Source organism: Saxophila tyrrhenica (assembly GCF_035928015.1).
Source record: "Saxophila tyrrhenica strain CCFEE 5935 chromosome Unknown scaffold_23, whole genome shotgun sequence".
NCBI lineage: Eukaryota > Fungi > Ascomycota > Dothideomycetes > Mycosphaerellales > Extremaceae > Saxophila > Saxophila tyrrhenica.
The window spans coordinates 82227-102159 of NW_027041755.1; the positions used below are offsets into that span (position 1 = coordinate 82227).

Here is a 19933-nt window from a genome sequence, read left to right on the forward strand (position 1 = left end):
CTCCTAGCCCTGGCTCGCCAAGTTCCGCGCATGCGCACGCGCTGGCGTCGCAGAGTACGGTGGAGCACTTCACGCAGCACATCAGCATACAGCCAAGCCAAGAAAGGTGAGCGGACGGGTGGGAAACGAGGATTAGAGGGTATATATGACAATGCTCGCTTGCTAGAAGTATGTTGGAGGGGGTGCAGGGATGGTGTTGGGTATGTGGATCTAGCTGTACCCGTTCATCGTCATCCGCTGGCTTTGCCGACTGAGCTCGCGGTCTGCGCTTGGTGAGATGGGTCTGCAGAACCAGAGATTAGCACTTCTGCAACACTAATACCGCAAAGACTTGGACAAGTCAACTCACCTGCTCCCGTGCCCACCACCAGCCGCCGAACTCTCCTTCAATGCCAATAGCTGCTTCGCGCGGAAGCTCTCGTAGTGGATTTGGCTCGTGGTCTCGATCAAGTCCTGAAGATGGGTGCGGGTGAGGAAGTCGCGCAGATAGACAAACTCGCAGTGTCGCTCGTCTTCAACGTTGATGGTACCCCAGCGGTTCTGGCGCGCGGGAACGGTCTTGCCGTTGAGGGTGAGGCTGTTCTCGGACCCGACGACTGCGAAGGGGATGATGGACTGGATACGAAGTTAGCAGTGGGTTGGTGAGTTTGAGCATGTTGTAGCGATGTACCTTGATCTGCGAGTTCATGGCTGCCTCCTCGGAATCGTACTCCTCATTCTCGTAGGGGTACATGCGAATGTTGTGGAAAGCAAATTCCTCCTTGATGCGGTCCTTGAACATCTGCCTCTCCTCCAGCGTCAAGCTGTCCGCCTTGGCGATCACAGGCACCACGTTCACCGTCTCGCTCAGCTTCTTCAGCACCACGATATCAATCGGCTTCAGCGCATGTCCAGTCGGCGCGATGAAGTACAAGCAGCAGTGGATGCGCGTATCTTGGATGTACCTCTCACGCTGAGCTGTGAGTTCCTTGCGCAGGTAGGCAGAGTGCTGGTCCTTGATGTACTTCACAATTGGATCCCAGCAGCGGTCGTTGTTGACGAGGTCGCCGTAGCCTGGGGTGTCAACGATATTCAGGCGCAGACGCACGCCGTTCTCCTCGATGATGTGGGTGACGGGGTGGATCTCGGTGGTGCTGCGCGCTTGTTCGGAAGGCGAGAGGCGGCCTTTGCTGTCGACCAGGTGGGAGGCGAAGATGGTGTTGATCAGGGTGGACTTGCCGAGACCGGTTTGGCCTATTGAAGCATTAGTATACAGGGGGCGTTTGGAATAGGTCGCATATTGCTACTAAGACTTACCGACGCAGATGACATTGAACTGAAAGCCGCGCTTCAAGAGCTTCTTCTCAATCTGGCTGGTGATGCTGTCGAAGCCAACGTGTGCTTTGGGGAAGACCGAGTTCTGCGGTTGCGCGGACATGGTGGATGCAGCCATTGTGATCCTCTTCTCCGCCTGTTGTTCGTGATATGTGTTTCCAACACTCTCGGTACCTAAAGCTTGAGGGTCTGTGATCGCGTTCAATCAATGAGTGGTCGTCGGGGAGGTGAAGTGGGTGGTGTGGTGGAGGAGATATGGGTTGGCAATGTTGAAGCAAGTCCTCTCCGCAGGGTCGACCCTGCTCGACGCGGAAAGGGGAAGGAAATTCTGAGCACGGCTCGCGGAAGGCACCACGCTCACGCAACGCTTCCCTTGGCCTTGACATGAAGCTCGACGACCATTGAAGCACGCCTACATACTCGACCGCACCTTTGGAACAAGCAGGACGCAACCATGGCAGCTCTTCACGCCCCCTCACCCTCCTTTCTGGCCACCTTCCTCCCCGTCGCCCGCGCCCAGCTCTTCCCTCATCTCCAACAACCAGTCCGGCGCATACCCTTACTCCAACGCCTCCGGGCATCGGCATCCCTCCTTCCCGCCGCTCTCGTGCCCATACCAGGATTACTAGGTGATCTCTGGGATGGCTTGCTCAACGCCGTGCCCAAGAAGAAGACATCCCATATGAAGAAGCGGCACCGACAGATGGCTTCGGGGAAGCACTTGCGGGACGTGACGGCCTTGAATAAGTGTAGCGCGTGTGGACGGACGAAGAGGGCACACGTACTTTGCCCTTATTGTGTGCAGAGTGAGTCGTTACATGAATGGGGAGTTCTTCAGTGGAAAGTTGGGCTAATGGATGCATAGGTATACGAAGATGGATAAGCACAGGCTTCAGGACGACAAAGGAGTTGGAGGAGGAAGACACCGAGAGACTGGTGCGGATCAACGAGGAAAGAAGGCTACGAGGAGCGAAACCCCTGGACCTGCCCAAGCCTAAGATCAACGGGGAAGGCGAGAGGAAGGCTGACACGCCGTGAGCTTGATTCTTTGTCTGGCTGGTGGTGGATGCTTTATCATAGCAATGGCGTTCTGCATCTTACAACGGGTGGGGCACTGACAAGGTTGTAAATATACGATTGTACAAAATCTACGGATCCCAGAAATCGAGCTTCCTTGTTGTCCCCTTAAACCTGGGGCACGACTTGAATGGGGATTGAAAATACTACAGGTATGTCAATATGACTTTAATTTCGAAGTTCCTTCTCAGAACTGCAATGCACATATACGCCTCTGGTGCGTAACACGCTTGACTTCTGATCTCCACGACACAATGCTCGCTGCCCATTCAGCTTGTAGCAGAACCTTCCCCCACGCGCCTCGAACGCCTGCTCATGCCTTTCTCATCCCCACCCCATCTAGCTCATGTCCGCGAAGGTGGCCCCCGGCCCCCTCCCTCCTCGGTCACTACGTCCGCCTCGCCCACCTCTGTCACTCCGATCCCCACCTCTCCTCTGCTGCCCATCCTGCTTCTGCTGTCCGTCCGTCGAAGCGCCTTCATTGCCGGTGCCCATTGTTAGTGCTGCGGTGGCCAGACGGTTGGAGAGATCAATCTGCGTGCGGATGGTGTTGGCAAGGTAAGAGACGAGGAGGACGTCTTGGATGTGGTTGTTGCTAGAGAAGAGAATGTCAGCATGGTCTGTGAAAGATCCGAGGTGTATTTGGGACGTACAAGTCCCGTTCGATATCTTCAGCATCCACTTTCGGCGCCAGACTCAGGGTGTTCATCAGGAACTGGCCAAGCGCAGACGAAGGCTCCGCCTCCTCATCCAGCACATTCGAGACATAGTTCGACACCCTCTCCAACATCTCCAACACCTGCTCGATCGCATGCTCGAGCGTCTCCACATCCGTCTGCATCAACAGGCTCCTGTCCTCCCGCTCCCGTGCACCTGCAATGACCTCCAGCCCACTCTTCTCCGCCTCTCCATATTTAATCTCATGTGGCACGGGAATGAACAAACAGCTATCCGCCGCCCTTTCCGCAGTAACGCCAATAGGCGCACTGATGTACGTGTTCGCATCAATATCCTGCCCAGCAACCGTGTTCACCGTCAAATGCACCGCCGGATGGGGGAACGTGCCCTCCCCCTGCTGCGAGTAGAAATTCTGAATCAACGCCGAGAAAGTGTTGAGCTCGCTACTCGTCGCATACCAGCCCACGAGCACCTCCTTCGGGTTGGCGCGCAGGTGCAGGCCGAGCATGGCTTTTTGATAGTCCATATCCACCTCCACTTGCTCGGCGGTCTCGGTGTGCGGGACGGCGTAGCAATTCCGGACTTCGACTTCTGTGCCATCTTCGCTGCGGGTTCCGAGGAGAGTCCCGATCACGCGCTCCTGGTCGGCGGGGCGGCGGGAGGCGTGGTCGAGGATGCTGAAGAGGGCCTGGGGGAGGATGGTGCAGGATAAGGGTGCGGTCGCGGGCGCGGAGGTGGAGATGGCGGCGGGGGCGAGAGGGCGCGCGAGGTGGAGATGTGATTTGGGGTCTGCCATGATTGCCGTTTGATTGTGGCCTCTTCCAGGTCAAGAAGTGTCGTCGTGTGGTTTTGCACGTTCCGCTTGCCAAGATTTCGTTTCCGAGAATTGCTGGCTTATCGATAACAGAACACAATTTCATGTGAAAGTCTCGAGGTGAACTGATCGGCATCAACACACCATGGCACCGTTTCGAGGCGGAGGAAGTCGAAGCGCTCGGGGTGGTTCGCGAGGCGGCTCTCGTGGTGGCTTCAGGGGCGGGTCAAGAGGCGGCTTCAGAGGAGGACCTAGAGGAGGTTCTAGAGGAGGTTCTAGAGGAGGCAGAGGCGTTGCGCGAGACAGCGGGAAGCTTGCACGGAGCGGTATAAGGACAAGATCAGGCTACAGAAGGTTTGATAGCCAGAGAGTAAAGGATGCGGACCAGTCCAGCGAGGAAGACTTGCCAGACGTCGCAGACGAAGCGGAGGAAGATGAGGAAGACGATATAAGCGAGGACGAGGCGGTCGATGCAGAGGCGCAAGCGAAGGCTCGAGCGTACAACATGCTATTGCAGTCGTTCAAGCAGCCTGAGGACAGCAGCGAACGGCAGCGGAAAAGGCGCAAGATCGAAGCCGAAGCACCTGTGGAAGACACGAATGGCCATGTGAGCGTTGCAGATGACATTGCAAGCGAGAGTCTACTAGAGGACGAGGCTACCGGCAGTGAAGATATACTCGACGAAGATGTTGACGCGGAAGAGGATGTTGAGAGCGACGACGAAGATTCCGAGGCGGTGGCAGGAAGCGACGTCGAGGACGTTCAAGACTCGAGAGACCCATTCGAAATGCACTTTGCCAATCCCGACGACAATGAGCTGTCGAGCCGATTGAAATCCGTTCAGGCAGGCAACTGGCAAGTCGAAAAGCACGTTGGCCCCGATCGTTCAACCATCATCTCCTCCGCGCCAATGTCAGCGGAAGGCAGCATCTACCGCAAGACAACTATACGGTCTTCCGACGGCATAGCACTGAAAAAGCGCCTTGTGGCACCCGCGCAGAAGCATCTTTCTACTTTCGACTCATCGCAAGAGACTCTAGCACCCTACGTTTCGCAGTACAACGACGTGCTCTACGGCAACCGATCAGCCGAGAACGCAAGCTCACTCCGCCAAATAGCCTGCCTCCATGCTCTCAATCATGTACTCAAGGGTAGAGACAAGGTCTTGAAGAACAACGAACGGCTTGCAAAGGCGAAAGGTCCAGACCATGCAGATGTACAAGACCAGGGCTTCACAAGGCCGAAGGTACTGATCCTGACTGAGACGAGGCAAATGTGTCACAGCTACGCCTCCATTCTGGTAGATCTCTTCGCTCCCGAACAGCAAGAGAACAAACAACGTTTCGATAGCTCCTTCACTGCTCCTTTAGAAGACGAGAGGAACATGCCTGAAGACTTTAACGAGCTGTTCGCGGGCAACAACGACAACAATTTCACGACGGCGATCAAGCTCACCCGAAAGACGTTGAAGTTCTTCTCTGCCTTCTACACTTCCGACATCATCCTCGCCTCTCCTCTCGGCTTGCGGCGCATACTGGAGAATGAGGACTCGAAGAAGCGAGACCACGACTTCCTCAGCTCCATCGAGTTTGTTGTCGTCGACCAAGCGGACGCGATGCAAATGCAGAACTGGAGCAACGTGGAGACAGTGTTCGAGCATCTCAATCTCCAACTCAAAGAAGCCCACGGCTGCGACTTCAGCCGCGTGCGGCCCTACTACCTCGACGGCAACGCCAAATACCTCCGCCAAAACATGATCTTCTCCGCCTACATCACGCCAGAGATGAACCGCCTCTTCAACACCTCCATGCAGAACGTCGCAGGCAAGCTCAAATTCACTCCCACTTACCCGGACGGCGCCATCAGCACCGTCAGCAACATCGGCGGCATCAAGCAAACCTTCTCTCGCTTCGACTCGCCTTCCCCAGCCTCCGACCCAGACGCCCGCTTCAAGTACTTCACTACTGCCATCCTCCCCTCTCTCCTCCGCCTCCCCAAACCCGCTGAAGGCGGACAGGGCATTCTGATCTTCATTCCTTCGTACTACGACTTCTTGCGCATCCGGAACTTCTTCGCCACCTCGCAGCAAACGCAGAATATCTCCTTCGGCACCATCCACGAGTACTCTGAGGTCAGCGATCAACGACGTGCGAGAGCGCATTTCGTGAATGGACGGCATAGCTTCCTGCTTTACACGCAGCGGGCGCATCATTTCTTCCGGCTGCGGCTGAAGGGGGTGAGGAGGGTGGTGATGTACGGTCTACCTGATAACCCGATTTTCTATGAAGAGGTCGCTGGTGGATTCCTCGACACGAGTCTGCAAGAAGGGCGGGTCCAAGAAGGCGAAGCGGCTGCGAGGGTGATGTTCTCGAAGTGGGACGGCCTGGCACTCGAGCGGGTCGTGGGGAGTAGCAGGGTGAAGTCCATGTTGGGCGGGACGGGAGATATGTTTGAATTCTTGTAATAGTACATGTGTTGAATAGCAGTAGGTCATGACTGTGCCTCAGCCTCACGCACTCTGATCTCCTGTGCTTCCCTTTCTCCCACTTTGCGCAAGTCTAGCAATGCGTGCACCTTGCTCATGACGGCATCAAACTGCTCCACCACTGCGGGAGTTGGTAGTGGGATGAGATCTGGTACTCCGGCATGCTGTAGGATCGCGGCGATCTTATCCGTTTGGATTGTCGATTTGGCGATGCGTGGCCTAGAACACAAGTGTGGTCAGCAAATGTCTCGAGCTTCGGAACGGGGTGACAATGTGGTATCATGTCGTGCAGCTGCATAGGCGTTGATCACGTTTCGGAGAAGATGTGCTTGACTTACTTTGAAAGCTTGTCGCTGGCGAACGTAATCCCACTCGGCAGCTTGTCCTGGCTCTGCACGACTCCAAGGCGGAGCATGTCTTCGTCTGATAGATCGACCGGCAGGCTGTTGCCGGGCGTTGCTGATGGGAGTGAGTCGCGAGTCGCGCGGCGGCCGGGTATGTTCTGGTCTTGTAAACCGGCGTTGGAGTCTCTGGGGCGTGCGGACGTGGAGCCGTTGTTGGGCATTCCATCGTACTGCGGGTGGCCCGTGGAGTTGTTAGTGTTCGGGCGAAGGGAAGGTTTGGAGGGAGGGGGTCATACCTGTTGCTCTCAGTCGCTGATTCTTCTTCATGCGATCTGCGGCGAGCAGCTGCTGCCATAGTCCCGTGAGTGCTTGGGATGAGGTGTACTGGTAGCCGTTCGTGTTGGCTCTTGGGTAGTCCAGGCGGCGACGGAGCTCCTGTAGTACGGTCAGTGATGTGGATGGCAGAACGGAGGAGTGGCATAGCTCACCTCGCGCTCATTGTCGAGCGTGGCCTGATTCAACATGATGCGCTGCAGTTCGCTCAAAAGCACACCCTCCTCATCGACCTCGTTCTGTGGCCGGGAGAGGTGTCCCTCTGCGAGCTGCTTGCGGGAGGCTTCCTGCTTCGGATTGAAGTTTGATAGAGTTTCGTAGAGGCTGTACTCTGGCGCAGTCATGGAGGTGATGGGCGTTCGGAGTTGTAGGATGGTGGCGGAGATCTGGTAGAATCGGGATTTGAGCTCTTCCATCGAGCGATTCGAGCCTTCCGGGTAGGAGTAACGATCGATGATGACGGGCCATTTGCCGTTGCTTTCGAGGTAGGTTTCGAGGAGGTAGTCTGTCTCGCCCTTCGTCCAGTGAGGGTGAGTGAGGTGTTGTTCATAGGTGGCGTCGTCGTAGGTCGGTATCTCAGGTTTGGTGTTGTAGTGAGTGAAATCAGAGGCTCGCTCGTTCCCCCGGGTGTCGACCCGCTCCCACCGCCGGCCTGGGCGTGTTGTAGTAGTGGTGGTGGTTCTCCACGACGCGGGTCGCCGCCGCGCTCCCTTCATGGAGGCCATGGATGGTTTCGGCCAGTCTCTCCAGCCGAGAGAGGAGGTCGAGGAGGTCCTCCGGCGAGTGCTGTGGCGCGGGTGGTGGTGGCGGTGGCCGTGCGGCCGCGCTTGGCTTCGGCCTTGGCCTTAAAATCGCGGGGCAGTTAGCAACGTTCTCCGAGATGAGAATGAACTTGAAAATGTAAGAACAGGCCTGACAGCACGAGATGCTGTGTCGGAGAAGACGACTAGTGAGTGAGGCCTCCAGGTGTCTCGGATGACGGCATGTCGCCTTCTCGAGTATCGAAAGCCCGCCAAAAAGGCTCAGCATGGTGCGAAGCCGTTCATGCTGTCTCGGAGAACAGAGTGTGATGAGAAAGGTAAGCAGGCCTCTCGAAGTCGACAACCAGCTGAAGTAGGCCCAGCATGCCGCATAGCACTCGATCTCAGTCTGGGAGAAGGCGGCATCGACCACGAGGTCAGGCTGGCTTCTCGAAGGCCATGTCCAGCCGAGAGCAGCTCAGCATGCCGCAGAGCTTCTTCCAGGTTGTTTTCGTCTCGGAGAAGGGGGTATCCAAAAGAAAAAAGCGCAACTTACTGCCGATACTTCTTCGCCTTCTGCCCGAAGGCCCCGCGCACCCGATTGCGCAGCACCCCGACCGGGCGGGGCCGCAGGGCCTTGCGGGCGTAGTAGCGGTCGATGCAGTTGGCGAAGCAGATGGCTCCGACGGTAAGGACGGGGGGGAGGAAGCTACGTACACAGAGATCACTACGGGCGTTCTCGAGCATCGGGAGGAGGTGGTGAGTGGGTTTGGGGGTGGGAGAGGAGGGGATTGGGGGTTGGGATGCCGGAGAAGGGGGAATAGCCAAGGCGTTCTCGAGCATCGGAAGGGACTGTTGAGGAGATTAGGGGGCGGGAGGGAGGGGTGAGAAGGGTTGGGATGCCGGAGAGGGGGGCAGGACAGTACGGATTTCTCGAACATCGAGATGGGACGGCGAGGAGGTTTGGGGGTCGAAGAGGGTATTGAGGGGAGTTGGGACGCCGGAGAAGGGGGAGAGAAACGATCACTTACAGCTCGAGACCAGACATTGCTGGTGATTGATGGGGTTGAGTGAATGGGTTGGTGGATGAATGATTGGTTAAGTATGCTAATGGATGTGATTGATGATGGTGATGATGATGATGATGATGATGGAAGAAGTGAACGATGGATTGGAAGTGATTGACAAGAACACGATAAACACTCCCAGTACCACAGGCAAGGGCGTTGCATCTAATTGATGGAAGGTGAGGCATGCAGGAGGAAGGTTTCCTTCATAAGCGTCCATACCTAGTATCTACAAGTGCATTGCTCGTGGCACCAACTCTCCATCGAAGCTAAAGTCCCGTCCCCATCGCCGCTGCCCATCTGTCCATCCGTCCGTATAATACTTCTCCAGAAACATTATCTGCCCTTTATGATAAGAACGCCCGCCTTGCAACCAGCCAGCCGTCAGCGCGCCTCGAGATCATGCCGCTTGCGCTTCGAAAGAACGATTGAATAAAGTCACCGTATGTATCCCAGCCTGTAGAAAAGCCCATCTCTCCTAGAACGCATGACGCAGAGTCAAGCATACTATGCCGGACTGATCAAGTTCATCTTCGGCCTCAACTGCCCGGCCAAATCGTCCCGGCTCGTCACATACTCCTTCGGGATCCTGCTCACGCGATACGCTCCGGCGCGGACAGCATCCATCTGCATCGCAGAGATGCCGCTCCGCGCGCTGCGTATGCTGCCAGCGTCGCTGGCTCCGCTGCCTTCTTGGCCACGGAAGCGCGGCATGGGCGCAAAGTCCAGAGACGTGAATGTGCCGCTCTTGCGCAGGTGGTGGGGTGAGGGCATGGCGCTGAGGTCGTCGAAGGCGGGCACGAGCGGCGAGTAGGCCTTGACCGCAGGCGAGTAAGGACGCGCGATACCTGCAGGGCTATCCGGACGACGGCCGTTCTGGTGTTCGCGGAAAGAGGTTGGTGGAGCGAAGTCGATGGGGTTCATGATCAACGCGGTGTCTTCGCGGAGCATGTACGGCGTGGGGAGGGACTTGAGATCTTTGGGTGGCGGCAGTTGCTTCTTCGGCGCGCGCTGCGCAGGGCGTCCACGAGGGGGACCACGTCCGCCAGACATGGTTGAGAAGTGACGGCTGTGATCGGGACCACCAAAGTGCGCAGCGCCGCGTGGTGGAGGAGTCATGGCGCGACGGCCCATGGGCTGTGCGAATGGAGCCTGCGGTACGAGGTAGTCGCCAGTCTCTGGGTCGTAAACGGCAGCATCGAGGTACTGAGGGTCATAGTCTTCGTAGACGCCTTGCTGTGGGTTCGGGCGGCTGTCGTCAAAGTACTCTTTGTAAAAGGATCTTATCCGATTAGCGCGCTGCTCTGCGTTTTCCTGCTGCTCCGCGGCTGGCGGAAGAGGCCTCAGGCCCATGACCGACATCCGGTTGTCCTGGACTGGGAATTGTTGAGAGGGCGCGGTACCATCGATTGAGAAACGGCCAGTGTAGATCTGGGCTGGATCGATGTCATAGTCTTCCTGCCCAGGCTCCACCACCCGCGGCGGTGGTGGGGCTACTGCTGGCACATCATCGCCGTAGAAGCTGGAGTCGCTTGCTCGAACATCGATCGGAGCCAGCGCGGCGGCAGCTAATGATGCCTTGCGTGGAGGTCGACTTGATGAGTCCGTTGGGGACGCTGTCCGCTCATAGTGCTCAGCTGGCAGTGGCGGGAGAGGTGGCGGAGGCCCCTTTTGTGAGTTGTTCCGAGGCGGAGGATTGCTCTCAGAGATGTCGGCCAGGTTCTGGCTTGTCGAGCCCAGGCTCGTCTTTCGGCTGGGAGTGGCACCACGGAGAGCACTGTGGAGCTCGCGAGTAGGGTTTTCGTCTGAGGGACTTGAGGTGGACATTGAGTCGCCACGCTTTGGGAAGGACTGCGACATGCGCTGAGCATTCGCCACCAGGCTCGACTTTTCGTTGCCGGTCTGCACGGTCGAGGCGGAAGAGTACATGGATCCATTCTCGCGGAAGAGTCTGGGAGAACGCGAGGTCTCGTTTGAACTCCGCACGAAGGTGACAGGTCGGTAGGGATCGTGTTCATCGGCCATTGAGCGTGACATGCTGTGAAGAGACTCGCGCGAGCCGTGCAGGCCCGCAGGCAGTAGGTATGGGTTGCTGTCGAAGTCCATAGACATGCCACGCACTGCTCGGTTGGGCCGCATCGGGTCCGGTCCAAGGTCTGTAATGGTCATCTCAGGCACTTCGCCACCTTTCTTGCTCGTCACGCCGCGCTTGTTCTTCGGCTGGCCGGTGAACTCGACTCCAAAGTCCAGAGACTTGTGAGGGTCGTTGGCATCTTCCAGGGCTTGCTTCTTCTTGTTCCGTCGGTGAAGATATACGAATACGCAGAGCGCGCAGGTTATGGGGATGCTACAAGCACGTCAGAACTGCTTCTCGGATTGGAGGGCTCGCAACACTTACACTGCACCAAGAACGATCGGCAGCGTTGAGCTACTGGTATCGCTCACTGGCTTCTCGCAAATGGCGCTGTCGTCGCCCGGCTTGCACGTGCTCTCCGATCTCGCGACCATTGTTCTTGTCATCTTCTCCACCACTTTCGTACCATATCGGAAGCCATCTTCAAGAACGCTGTTGTCCCTCCGCGTATACTGCTGCTCGCCTCCCAACGCAAAGGGGAGTTTCATTCTCTTCAGAGTCCGGAACGAGACCGCTGACTGCGCGATCTGTCTAGGACAATGTCTTCCCCAGGTTGCCTCGGACTGCGGAGGTGTTGGTGTCTTGGATGACAGGTCGGTGGAGTCAGATGCTGTCACAGAAGCTTCTCCTCGCTGCTGGTGTTTCAGGAGGCTCGCGTGTGGTTTGAATGGACGAGGCGCGGGTGATTAATGCTGTAGCGGTGGTGGTATGTACAACGAGTGACTGCGGTCAGTATGAACCCATGAATGAGCGGCACGCCTAAGGACAGGCTTTGAAAGAATGAACAACACCACCAAATACGAGCGGGCCTGGCCTGTCTTGGAGGTGAATCAGGTGGACGGTGAAGAAGAGGGCGTTAAGCGTTCAGGGTGAACGCTCGCTCGCTCGTTGCGCACAGACGCGCCAAAACAGAGTTCAAGCCACGCCGGCGACTGGCCGCTTCACCTTCGTCTTCTCCCGCCCTCCATCCCATTTCCCACAGCGACAGGGGCCCCCAATTTCACGGTGCGACGTTGACATCTACGCCACTTACCGTTGTGGACATGTCGTGCTTGGGAGTCGGTATCGCTACACGCGCGCACGAACAGCAGAAGAAGGCCTCTCCTCCTGGATGCCATTGCCGTCCCATGTCAGCGCGACTACTGCAGGAACACAATGCCATCGGCCAATCGAATCGTCAATCTGCTAGCCCTATGCACGACACTACCGTCCTGTCCAACTGTCCAACCCACTCTTCAGGAGCTCCAAAGCGACAGAAGCAAGCCATTGGACTGTCAGCGCGCTTCCAATATTTCAATATTTCTTCTCTACTTCGCGCTGCCTTTTCTGTATCTTCGTTCCATCCTTTTACCAGGTTGCCGCTGTAAAGGACTTCGATAGCGGAAAGGATACAACCCGCTTTGGGCAGGGATTTTCATCGAAGTAATCTCCGCCGGTTCCTTTAGGTGGGTACCGCGGGCCTTCCGCTGCTCAACTCTCCGCCTTTATGACAGCGAGAGATATCATTGAACTCCTGTTGTAGGCGGTCACGGCGGTCTTCTACCTTACAGCGACAACAGCATTCGCCATGGCAAGACATCGCACCGTCCAGCTTTAGCTTCAACCGCACTTGACGAACGCGCGATCCTTCGGCTTTCTCTTTGGCTGCATCCTGATCCCTAGAACAAGTTAGAGTCTGCGAGAGCGGCATCACAAACGAGCGAACGATCTAAGTGGCCCGTATATTCACTGTGCCATCATCTCATCGACTTTGCGGAGTAGGACACATGCGCGGAGTAGGTATTCATTCCGTTTCTTCACGGTGGTCTCTGCAGCCCGTTTCCAAGCACTGCACAACGACTTATCCTGCGCCTCATGTCGTGAGAGTCGGACTCGTTGCTGCGGTCAATACTGGTGACGGAAGGTAAAAGCCAACAGCCTCGTACGTGCGCTCTCATCCAATCGACGTTCTTTCCAAACTCCTTCTGCTTCTTGAAGCAAGCATGCCTACAGTTCCTGCTCGTCAACACAACGACCTCAAGATCCGCCTGGATAAAACAAGCCAATTCTCCTTCCGTGGGCTGGGGTGGCAGAAACGTCTGAAGCTTGAACCGATTCTAGGTGTTGCCTTGATCGTCTCGATATGAACCGGGCTAGTATCAATACTTCTCGTTACTCCTTACTTCGTCGATGCCACGTCGCGAATGGCTCTAGAGGCTCAGAAGGAGACGACGTGTACGATCTGAACCTGTGAATTCGAACGTTCATCGCAGTGTCGGCCTCCAAACGCATACAACCCTACCACATCGCCCCCTCCGCCTTCAACCCCGCCCTCCGCCCACAACTCCCCTTATCAAGATACGGCCTCTCCCCCAGACTCACCGCCCGATGCCCCGTCCGCGGCGCCTCCGTATCGAACGTCGGGGTATGGTACACGCTGCGATTATCCCAGATCGCCACGTCGTTCTTATTCTGCCACCGATGCCGCACCTGCAGGTCGTGGTTCTCCACGACCAGACGTGTGAACCAGTCGAGCAGGTGGCGGCTTTCGTCCTCGCTGACTTCGTTGATGCGGCGCGCGTGGTAGCCGATGGGGTAGATGGATTTCCAGCCTGTGACGGGGTTCTGGTGACTGTTAGTCGATGTCGATGGCGTTGGAGGGGTTTGTTGGTGGGTTTCTTACCGTGCGCACGACAGGGTGGATGGCTGTGAGGCCATCGCCTACGTTCTCAGGGGCGCCGCGCTCGTCGGTGTAGAGATTGGAAGCGGCGCCGTTGGCTCCTCGCTGGAAGACAGGTTGTGCGTAGGTTGCGGTGAGCTTCTCCAGAAATTGCTGGTAGGCGGGTGAGATGCGGTCGTAGACCTCGTAGCCGGACGCCCACATGGTGTCACCACCTGTCTCGGGCACTTCAGTCAGGCGCAGGATGCAGTAATCCGAGGGGACTTTCTCGAAGGTGATGTCGGAATGCCAGCCGTCCTTCTGTGTCTGCTTGATCTCCAGTGCAGCGGAAGGCTTGTACGGTCCCTTGAAGCCGTTGTTACTGATGACGCTGATCTGGTTATCCTTGTCCTCCGGCGTGCCGTTGAAGTTGGAGAAAGGGTGGATGTGCAGTTTGGACGTGGCAGGCTTGCCGGCCAGTTCACCGATCTTCTGCGCGAGGCGCTTCTGGTCTTCATTAGTCATGCCGTCTTGTGCTCTGAAGAAGACGACACCGCGGCGGGAGACTGGTCTATACGTTAGTCCACGGTCCGCAAAATTGATAAACAGGGCAACGGTGCGTACTGGTGATGGCAAGATCGCGAATGAGCTCGTCCGAGTTGGGCGAGTAGAGCCATTCTTTCAGACTCGCTGTCGGGAACTCTCGTCCGATCATCGGTGTCACGTCAAAGGACTTGATCCCGTCCAATGCACCCGACAGCTTCATGGGCTCTCTGTGGTTCGAAGTTGTTGCAGCGCCATTCGTCTCAAAGTGCTCGCCGCTCGTCGTAGAGTGTTCGCCATTCATAGCAGGCTTCACACCATTCGTTGTAGGTTGTTCGGTCAATGTTGTTGTGCTCGACATGGCCATAGGTCATTTCACGGATGGAGAGGAGAAAATGAACCAAACGTGACGAAAGAATCAGTACTTACCTCATATACTTGAACCGTGAAAAGCCTTAAGCTAGCCGTTGACTATTCTTGCTTTCTGACGAGTCCTATCTGTCTCCTTCATCCTACGGCATGGTCGACGGAGCAATCCTGGAGTGGAAGGAATGTTGTTGGAGGGCTGAAGGATTCTGAGTGAAACAATGGAACAGCGGCTCTTGGCGGATACCACTGCGAGAATGCAAAACACACGAGTAAAGAAAAAGAGTTAGAAGCAATTGAATTCGAACTCATTACTCGTAAAGCTGCTACTTGTCAGTACGTGATCATTGAACACGCAGTTGCAGAGAGTACCAGCGCTTCTCCTGGCCACTACTCGAGCACAAGGCGTGAATCGCACGCTTCAAGTGTTGTCGCATGAGGCTTGTCCTCCGTATGATTGACCATCATGTCAATACGCTGACGCCGGGGGCGGTGGCTTCGCAGGAAGAGACGCGGGCGTGCCCCATTTCGAGATGCTGCTGTGGCCTTGCTCTATAGGCTTCGGCGGGAGAGGCAGATTCGGTGACGGCTGGCGTGGAAACACGGGCTGCGGCAATGGATGGACCATTGGCTGGCTCGAGTTGCGATGCGGCACTGCGGACATGGCAGGTGGGTGCGGCGAAGCCATGGGAGGGTTGTACGACTGGTTCGAGTTCTGCCTCTGAGGCTGCCAGGCCGAGTTGTATGGCGACCAGCTCATCTCACCACCATGCGCTTGCGACATCTGCTGCATTTGAGGCATTTGTGGCATTTGCGGCATTTGCGGCATCACCTGTCGTGGGTTGTTGACAGTTGTGTGGTTTGGAACGAAGGTTTGGCTTTGCGGGTTGAAGTGCTTGCTCTTGTAGCTGCCTGGCAGTGGGTGTTCGAGCTTGCTAGGCATGCGACCAGGCACTGTCTGGCTGGGCAGCTGTCCATAGGGATAAGACTGGAACTGATTGAATGTGCCTGGAATGGGCTGCTGAGGGCGAGGGTATCCTTGAGGGTAGTGCAGGCCAGATTGTGGCGGTTGCCCAACCGTACCATGCGTTTGCTGTGGCCTTTCGGGTTGGTATCCGCCAAATTGTTGCCCCCAGGCTGCTGCGGAACGATGCTGCATGCCAGGGCTTTGGGCGGCCATTGGCGACTGCTGCAACGTCATGGCACGCTGAAAGTCCGGGAAGAGGTCGAAGCTGGATTGCTGGTTCTGTGTCCATGGAGCATTACTCTGAGCGCCATTGGAATGAGTCGACGTCCAGGTATTGGTACCTTGAGCTCCGTAAGACGAGTAGCTTTGCGTTGCCGGCGTAACGCCGTACGGCGTTGGCGGGTACTGCTGAGGTTGAGAGTTGACGATGTTCGGGTATGCAAACCCCTGCCCTGGCGCAGTTGGCGTGTAAGGAGCAGGATAGTACGCGCTGTACGCTGATCTTGCTTCGAAATCGTCGTCACTGTCGGCTCGCTGCTTCTTCCTGAAGGCTTTCTTTCCAGCAGCAGAGCTTGAACGCGAATCTTCGTTCTGCAGCGCAGCGTCGGGTGAGCCGGTTGGCTTCGCCGAACCCATAATGCGCTTGCGTGCTTCCTCATACTTGGCTTCACGTTCTTCGCGCGAGACTGGCAGCTTTGGCTTTCGCTCGTCGTTGCCATCCTCTCCACTCTCTGACGCAGTCTTCGACGGTGAGTTCGAGCCGTTCGCAATCGTTGGCCCATCAACCTTCATGCCTCGACGCAAGATCTTCATCTGGGGAGGAGCAGGTGGCGGCGTACTAGCAGCGGTGGAAGGGGTCGCGATGCCCGTCAAGGGTGCAGGTAGCAGCTGGTGTCCTGGAGCTTTGAAGATGCGCACCGCCGAATTAGATTCATCGGAAAGGTGCCCCAGCATGTAATACTCCGCGAGTTTGTGCGCAAGCATCCGATAAAATGCATTGGTTTGAGGCAACATCAGAGACGACTCTGTCCCATCCTTGACGAAGTCGACAAGGTCCTGCTCGAGCTTGAGTACCATGATGCGGTCTTTTGGACTTTCTAGCGCTTCCAAGAGCTTTGGATCAGGGTTTGTCTGCTTTCGCTCGCTCGGTGCATCGTTGGCAGGTGTAGCTCTAGGAACGACCCCCACCCCTGAGCCTGACGGTGGCACATAGAGAACGCATTGTGGCGGGTGGCCGGGTCGGCTGAGTGCCTGCGCTCCGCCGGTGTGATGTGGGGACGGCTGTATGGATGAGATTTCCCTCAGTTGATCGCGGAAGGCCCTGGCACCGTCGTCCGAACCAGTTCGTGAAGGCAGACCAGAACTGGGAGGAGCATAATACTCTTCGTCCTCGGTGGCCTTCACACTGGCACTGTCGTCAGGGCGCAAAGACTCTTTCTCGTCGAGTGCAAACGTCGTACCCGACGTGACACTCTTTCCGTCCAAACTCGGTGGCTTGCCAGATCCGCTCGAAGACGACACTTGAGTTCCAGCCTCATCCGCTCCACCAGGTACAAGCATACCCTCCGGCGCACGTGATTCCTGATCCGACGGGGACGGAGAGTCTGCGCTGTGAATGTGGACCTGTGGACCCGATATGCTGTCATTGCCAACCTCTTTCGAGTCCTTTGAAGCCATTGCTACCAGCTTTTTCTGCTTGGGTGTGAAAGTTTGCGCGACAAAATCGCTTGAAGGAGAGACAGAATGGACGCCTTGTTGCGGCGATGAAATTACTTCGGATTGCTCTGTGTGTGCTGTGGTGTTTGGAGTATGCTGTGAGCTTGGCGGCTGAAGTCCAGCTGCTGCGATCTGCGAGGGAAGTCAGTACATGGCATGTAGCATCCTCGCTCAATGATCGGACGCATGTTCACCTTCGAGTATGAGGGTCTTTGCGAAGTTGCGCCTGGAAATGCCGATGCCATAGTACCAAGTCCAACGTTGTCCATTGCGGAACAGAGAGATATGAGTTCAAAGGAGTGACGAACCCAAGAGCCGCTGTTTCCTGAGGCGGCGAGCAATCAAGCTTGCCGGACGGTGAAGAACTGATTGAAGTCTACCGGAAAGTTCTCAGGAAACGGGCGGCTCAAGGGAAATCGTCGACACCACCACGGCAGAACTGGACATCCTGCAGGTTGCACATTGAAGCCGAGTGCGCGATATTCAATGGCTCTTTTCGCGCGCGCGACGTTTCGAAGTCGTCGCTCGTAAGGTGTTCGGAGCCCAGTAGTTTTGGAGTAGGTGATGTCGAAGGTGACGCTGGTCTGCGGTGGGGTGAGGGGTTGGGTCTGTGAAGTGTCAAACAGCAAGACTTCAGGTTGCAAAAGAAGCGACGCTAGTGTCCGATATACTTGGCATAGGCCCGTGCGTCCCTTTCTACATCTCGACAACATTTCAAAAGAAACATAGACGTGCTGGCCTCTATAAGTCCGAACAGAAATTCAGCTGTGAAAAGAGATCCCCACAGTCTCCCACAGGATACTCGCTTGCAGCACTGTCCTGGGCATACACCTCCCCAAACTCAACCATGAACCGATATAAGCCTGGAGGAAGATCACAGGCTTCAGCGACAACACTGTGTCAGAAGTGCCTGAAGAAAGGTAGAGTCTCTTCAGCTGTTCGGAATTGACACCGCTAACACTTCGCAGGACACTACAGCTACGAATGCACGGCGTCTCAGCAAGATCGACCATACACATCACGGCCCTCACGAACTCAACAGCTGCTGAACCCGAAGCTGGCGCCAAAGATCACAGAGGCGAGCCCCACGACTGAGGCAGCGAAGTAAGTACATGGAACCTCATTTACAATTTCACCGGCATGCTCACATCGTCCAGGTCGGACGACGCCACGAAGAAGAGCAGCAGCCGGAAACGCAGCCTAGACGAAGCTACAGATTTCCCACAGAAACGCTCTCGATCATCTTCGTACAGCTCTCGTTCGGATTCAGTCTCTACAATCTCGACCAACCGCTCTCAATCGCCACCGCCAGCCTCCCGACGACGGAGAAGCAGCCCTAAGCGAAGCACCTCAGCTCGTGAAGAGCCAAAAGCTTCAGCAAGTAAATCTCGAGCAAGGGGCGGACGAAGCCGGTCTTGCAGTCCATGGCGTGGATCTACAGGTCGCGGGGAGTCGCGGAGAACACGATACTCCCGATCGCGATCACGCAGCCCTTACAGGGATAGGCGCGGAGACCCTCAGGCCAAAGCGAGCGCGCCAGTAAAGCGCGACGAGAGGAGTCTAAGTCCGTATAGCCGGAGGCTTGCTATGGGTAGATGATGATGCTAGAAATAGACACCTCTCTTTCGTCAGACCAGGAAATCCCACAGTTTGTGCAACTATCTCCCATCGAATGAGCATCGACCTCTGAAGCGAACCATTGTTGGGGACAACACCTTCTCTGCGTTCGGGAAAATACTGCACACTGCATTTGAGTGGGGAAAGGCATCAGCACTCCGCAGTGGAAGTAAACGGAGCCGGCCAGACGTTGCACGAGGTAAGAGACGACAAGGAGGGCAATGAAGGCAATCGAATAGTAGAAAGGCAAAGCAGTACTCCCAACTGAACCATGCTGGACGGTGGGCTGTGTGGCATATCGTTCGCACCTTCTTCAATGACACCACTCTTCGTCCTCATCCTTCCGGAGTTTTGTCTCGCACAGGTACCTACTCTATGCAGCTGTTGGTAGCATGCGGCAAAAGGGCCGTTGTATAGGCCAGCGGCTTACCGTCAGGTTGGAGAAAGCAGAATCCTGAAACCGTTCGACCTCCAACATCGGAGAGCGCCCTCAACTCAGACTCGTCTGCAAACTTGCGAACTGCAACTGCTCCCGCCAATCTTGAGAAGCGCCTTGGCCGCATGAATAGCTCACAGAGGTTTTATGTGGGTAAATGTCGGCAATACCACGTGTCTTCGAATTTTGAGCTTGCTCATCGGGATCTCCGGAACGTTGGATTCACTGCAGATGTCCTCTCTACATCGCCACTCTTGATGTCGTAGCGCGTGGTGTCGGCACAACATTGTGGTGCATAGATGTGGAGAAGTTCGAGGAGTTTTCTGCCGACATGCTGTGGTGTGAACGAGCCATGAACATGAACCTGGCTCTATAATTCGGCATGGAGGCCGCTCATCCCGTTTGGCCGCTGTTGCTCCTGAGTCCATCGCGTCCAGTCCGTGGTGAGCGTTCAGCCAGGTGAGAAACTTCATCTCATTGCTAAATTTCGGTTTGGTGACCTGTAAAGCAATTCTTGTAACTCAGGCCTGAAAGATCCAACCACCAGGCAACGGCGCGAGTGTCTTGCGTGGGTGCCAACACGAGCACCTCACAAGGCATGCCCACAGTCACCGCCCCGAGTCTTGCGCTCCATGCTCATGGAAGGAGTGGGTAAAGGGCTCTC

At 56.2% G+C, this 19933-nt stretch overlaps 9 protein-coding genes across 9 annotated transcripts; 3 read left to right on the plus strand and 6 right to left on the minus strand.

Annotated features, from left to right (window-relative positions):
* Positions 1 to 210: 210 nt before the first annotated feature.
* On the minus strand, positions 211 to 1432 carry CDC10 (cell division control protein; the record flags this gene model as incomplete). The annotated part of the gene is made up of 4 exons (XM_064807632.1): positions 211 to 283; positions 350 to 615; positions 671 to 1233; positions 1297 to 1432. The coding sequence occupies 4 exons, from the start codon at positions 1430 to 1432 to the stop codon at positions 211 to 213; spliced, it is 1038 nt and encodes a 345-aa protein (XP_064654141.1).
* A 336-nt stretch (positions 1433 to 1768) lies between these two features.
* LTR77_010413 (uncharacterized protein) lies at positions 1769 to 2352 on the plus strand (the record flags this gene model as incomplete). Its single annotated transcript, XM_064807633.1, has 2 exons — positions 1769 to 2120; positions 2180 to 2352. 2 exons carry the CDS (start codon positions 1769 to 1771, stop codon positions 2350 to 2352), a joined length of 525 nt encoding a protein of 174 aa, XP_064654142.1.
* A 378-nt stretch (positions 2353 to 2730) lies between these two features.
* Positions 2731 to 3865, minus strand: LTR77_010414 (uncharacterized protein; the record flags this gene model as incomplete). The annotated part of the gene is made up of 2 exons (XM_064807634.1): positions 2731 to 2986; positions 3045 to 3865. The coding sequence occupies 2 exons, from the start codon at positions 3863 to 3865 to the stop codon at positions 2731 to 2733; spliced, it is 1077 nt and encodes a 358-aa protein (XP_064654143.1).
* A 163-nt stretch (positions 3866 to 4028) lies between these two features.
* Positions 4029 to 6347, plus strand: UTP25 (rRNA-binding ribosome biosynthesis protein utp25; the record flags this gene model as incomplete). The annotated part of the gene is made up of 1 exon (XM_064807635.1): positions 4029 to 6347. One exon carries the CDS (start codon positions 4029 to 4031, stop codon positions 6345 to 6347), a length of 2319 nt encoding a protein of 772 aa, XP_064654144.1.
* A 26-nt stretch (positions 6348 to 6373) lies between these two features.
* On the minus strand, positions 6374 to 7770 carry SWC4 (swr complex subunit; the record flags this gene model as incomplete). The annotated part of the gene is made up of 4 exons (XM_064807636.1): positions 6374 to 6587; positions 6707 to 6827; positions 7009 to 7147; positions 7201 to 7770. The coding sequence occupies 4 exons, from the start codon at positions 7768 to 7770 to the stop codon at positions 6374 to 6376; spliced, it is 1044 nt and encodes a 347-aa protein (XP_064654145.1).
* A 1589-nt stretch (positions 7771 to 9359) lies between these two features.
* LTR77_010417 (uncharacterized protein) lies at positions 9360 to 11474 on the minus strand (the record flags this gene model as incomplete). The annotated part of the gene is made up of 2 exons (XM_064807637.1): positions 9360 to 11199; positions 11251 to 11474. The coding sequence occupies 2 exons, from the start codon at positions 11472 to 11474 to the stop codon at positions 9360 to 9362; spliced, it is 2064 nt and encodes a 687-aa protein (XP_064654146.1).
* A 1789-nt stretch (positions 11475 to 13263) lies between these two features.
* On the minus strand, positions 13264 to 14528 carry LTR77_010418 (uncharacterized protein; the record flags this gene model as incomplete). The annotated part of the gene is made up of 3 exons (XM_064807638.1): positions 13264 to 13590; positions 13649 to 14190; positions 14249 to 14528. 3 exons carry the CDS (start codon positions 14526 to 14528, stop codon positions 13264 to 13266), a joined length of 1149 nt encoding a protein of 382 aa, XP_064654147.1.
* Positions 14529 to 15002: 474 nt separating this feature from the next.
* Positions 15003 to 17485, minus strand: LTR77_010419 (uncharacterized protein; the record flags this gene model as incomplete). Its single annotated transcript, XM_064807639.1, has 2 exons — positions 15003 to 17348; positions 17411 to 17485. The coding sequence occupies 2 exons, from the start codon at positions 17483 to 17485 to the stop codon at positions 15003 to 15005; spliced, it is 2421 nt and encodes an 806-aa protein (XP_064654148.1).
* Positions 17486 to 18063: 578 nt separating this feature from the next.
* On the plus strand, positions 18064 to 18324 carry LTR77_010420 (uncharacterized protein; the record flags this gene model as incomplete). Its single annotated transcript, XM_064807640.1, has 2 exons — positions 18064 to 18136; positions 18185 to 18324. 2 exons carry the CDS (start codon positions 18064 to 18066, stop codon positions 18322 to 18324), a joined length of 213 nt encoding a protein of 70 aa, XP_064654149.1.
* Positions 18325 to 19933: the final 1609 nt, after the last annotated feature.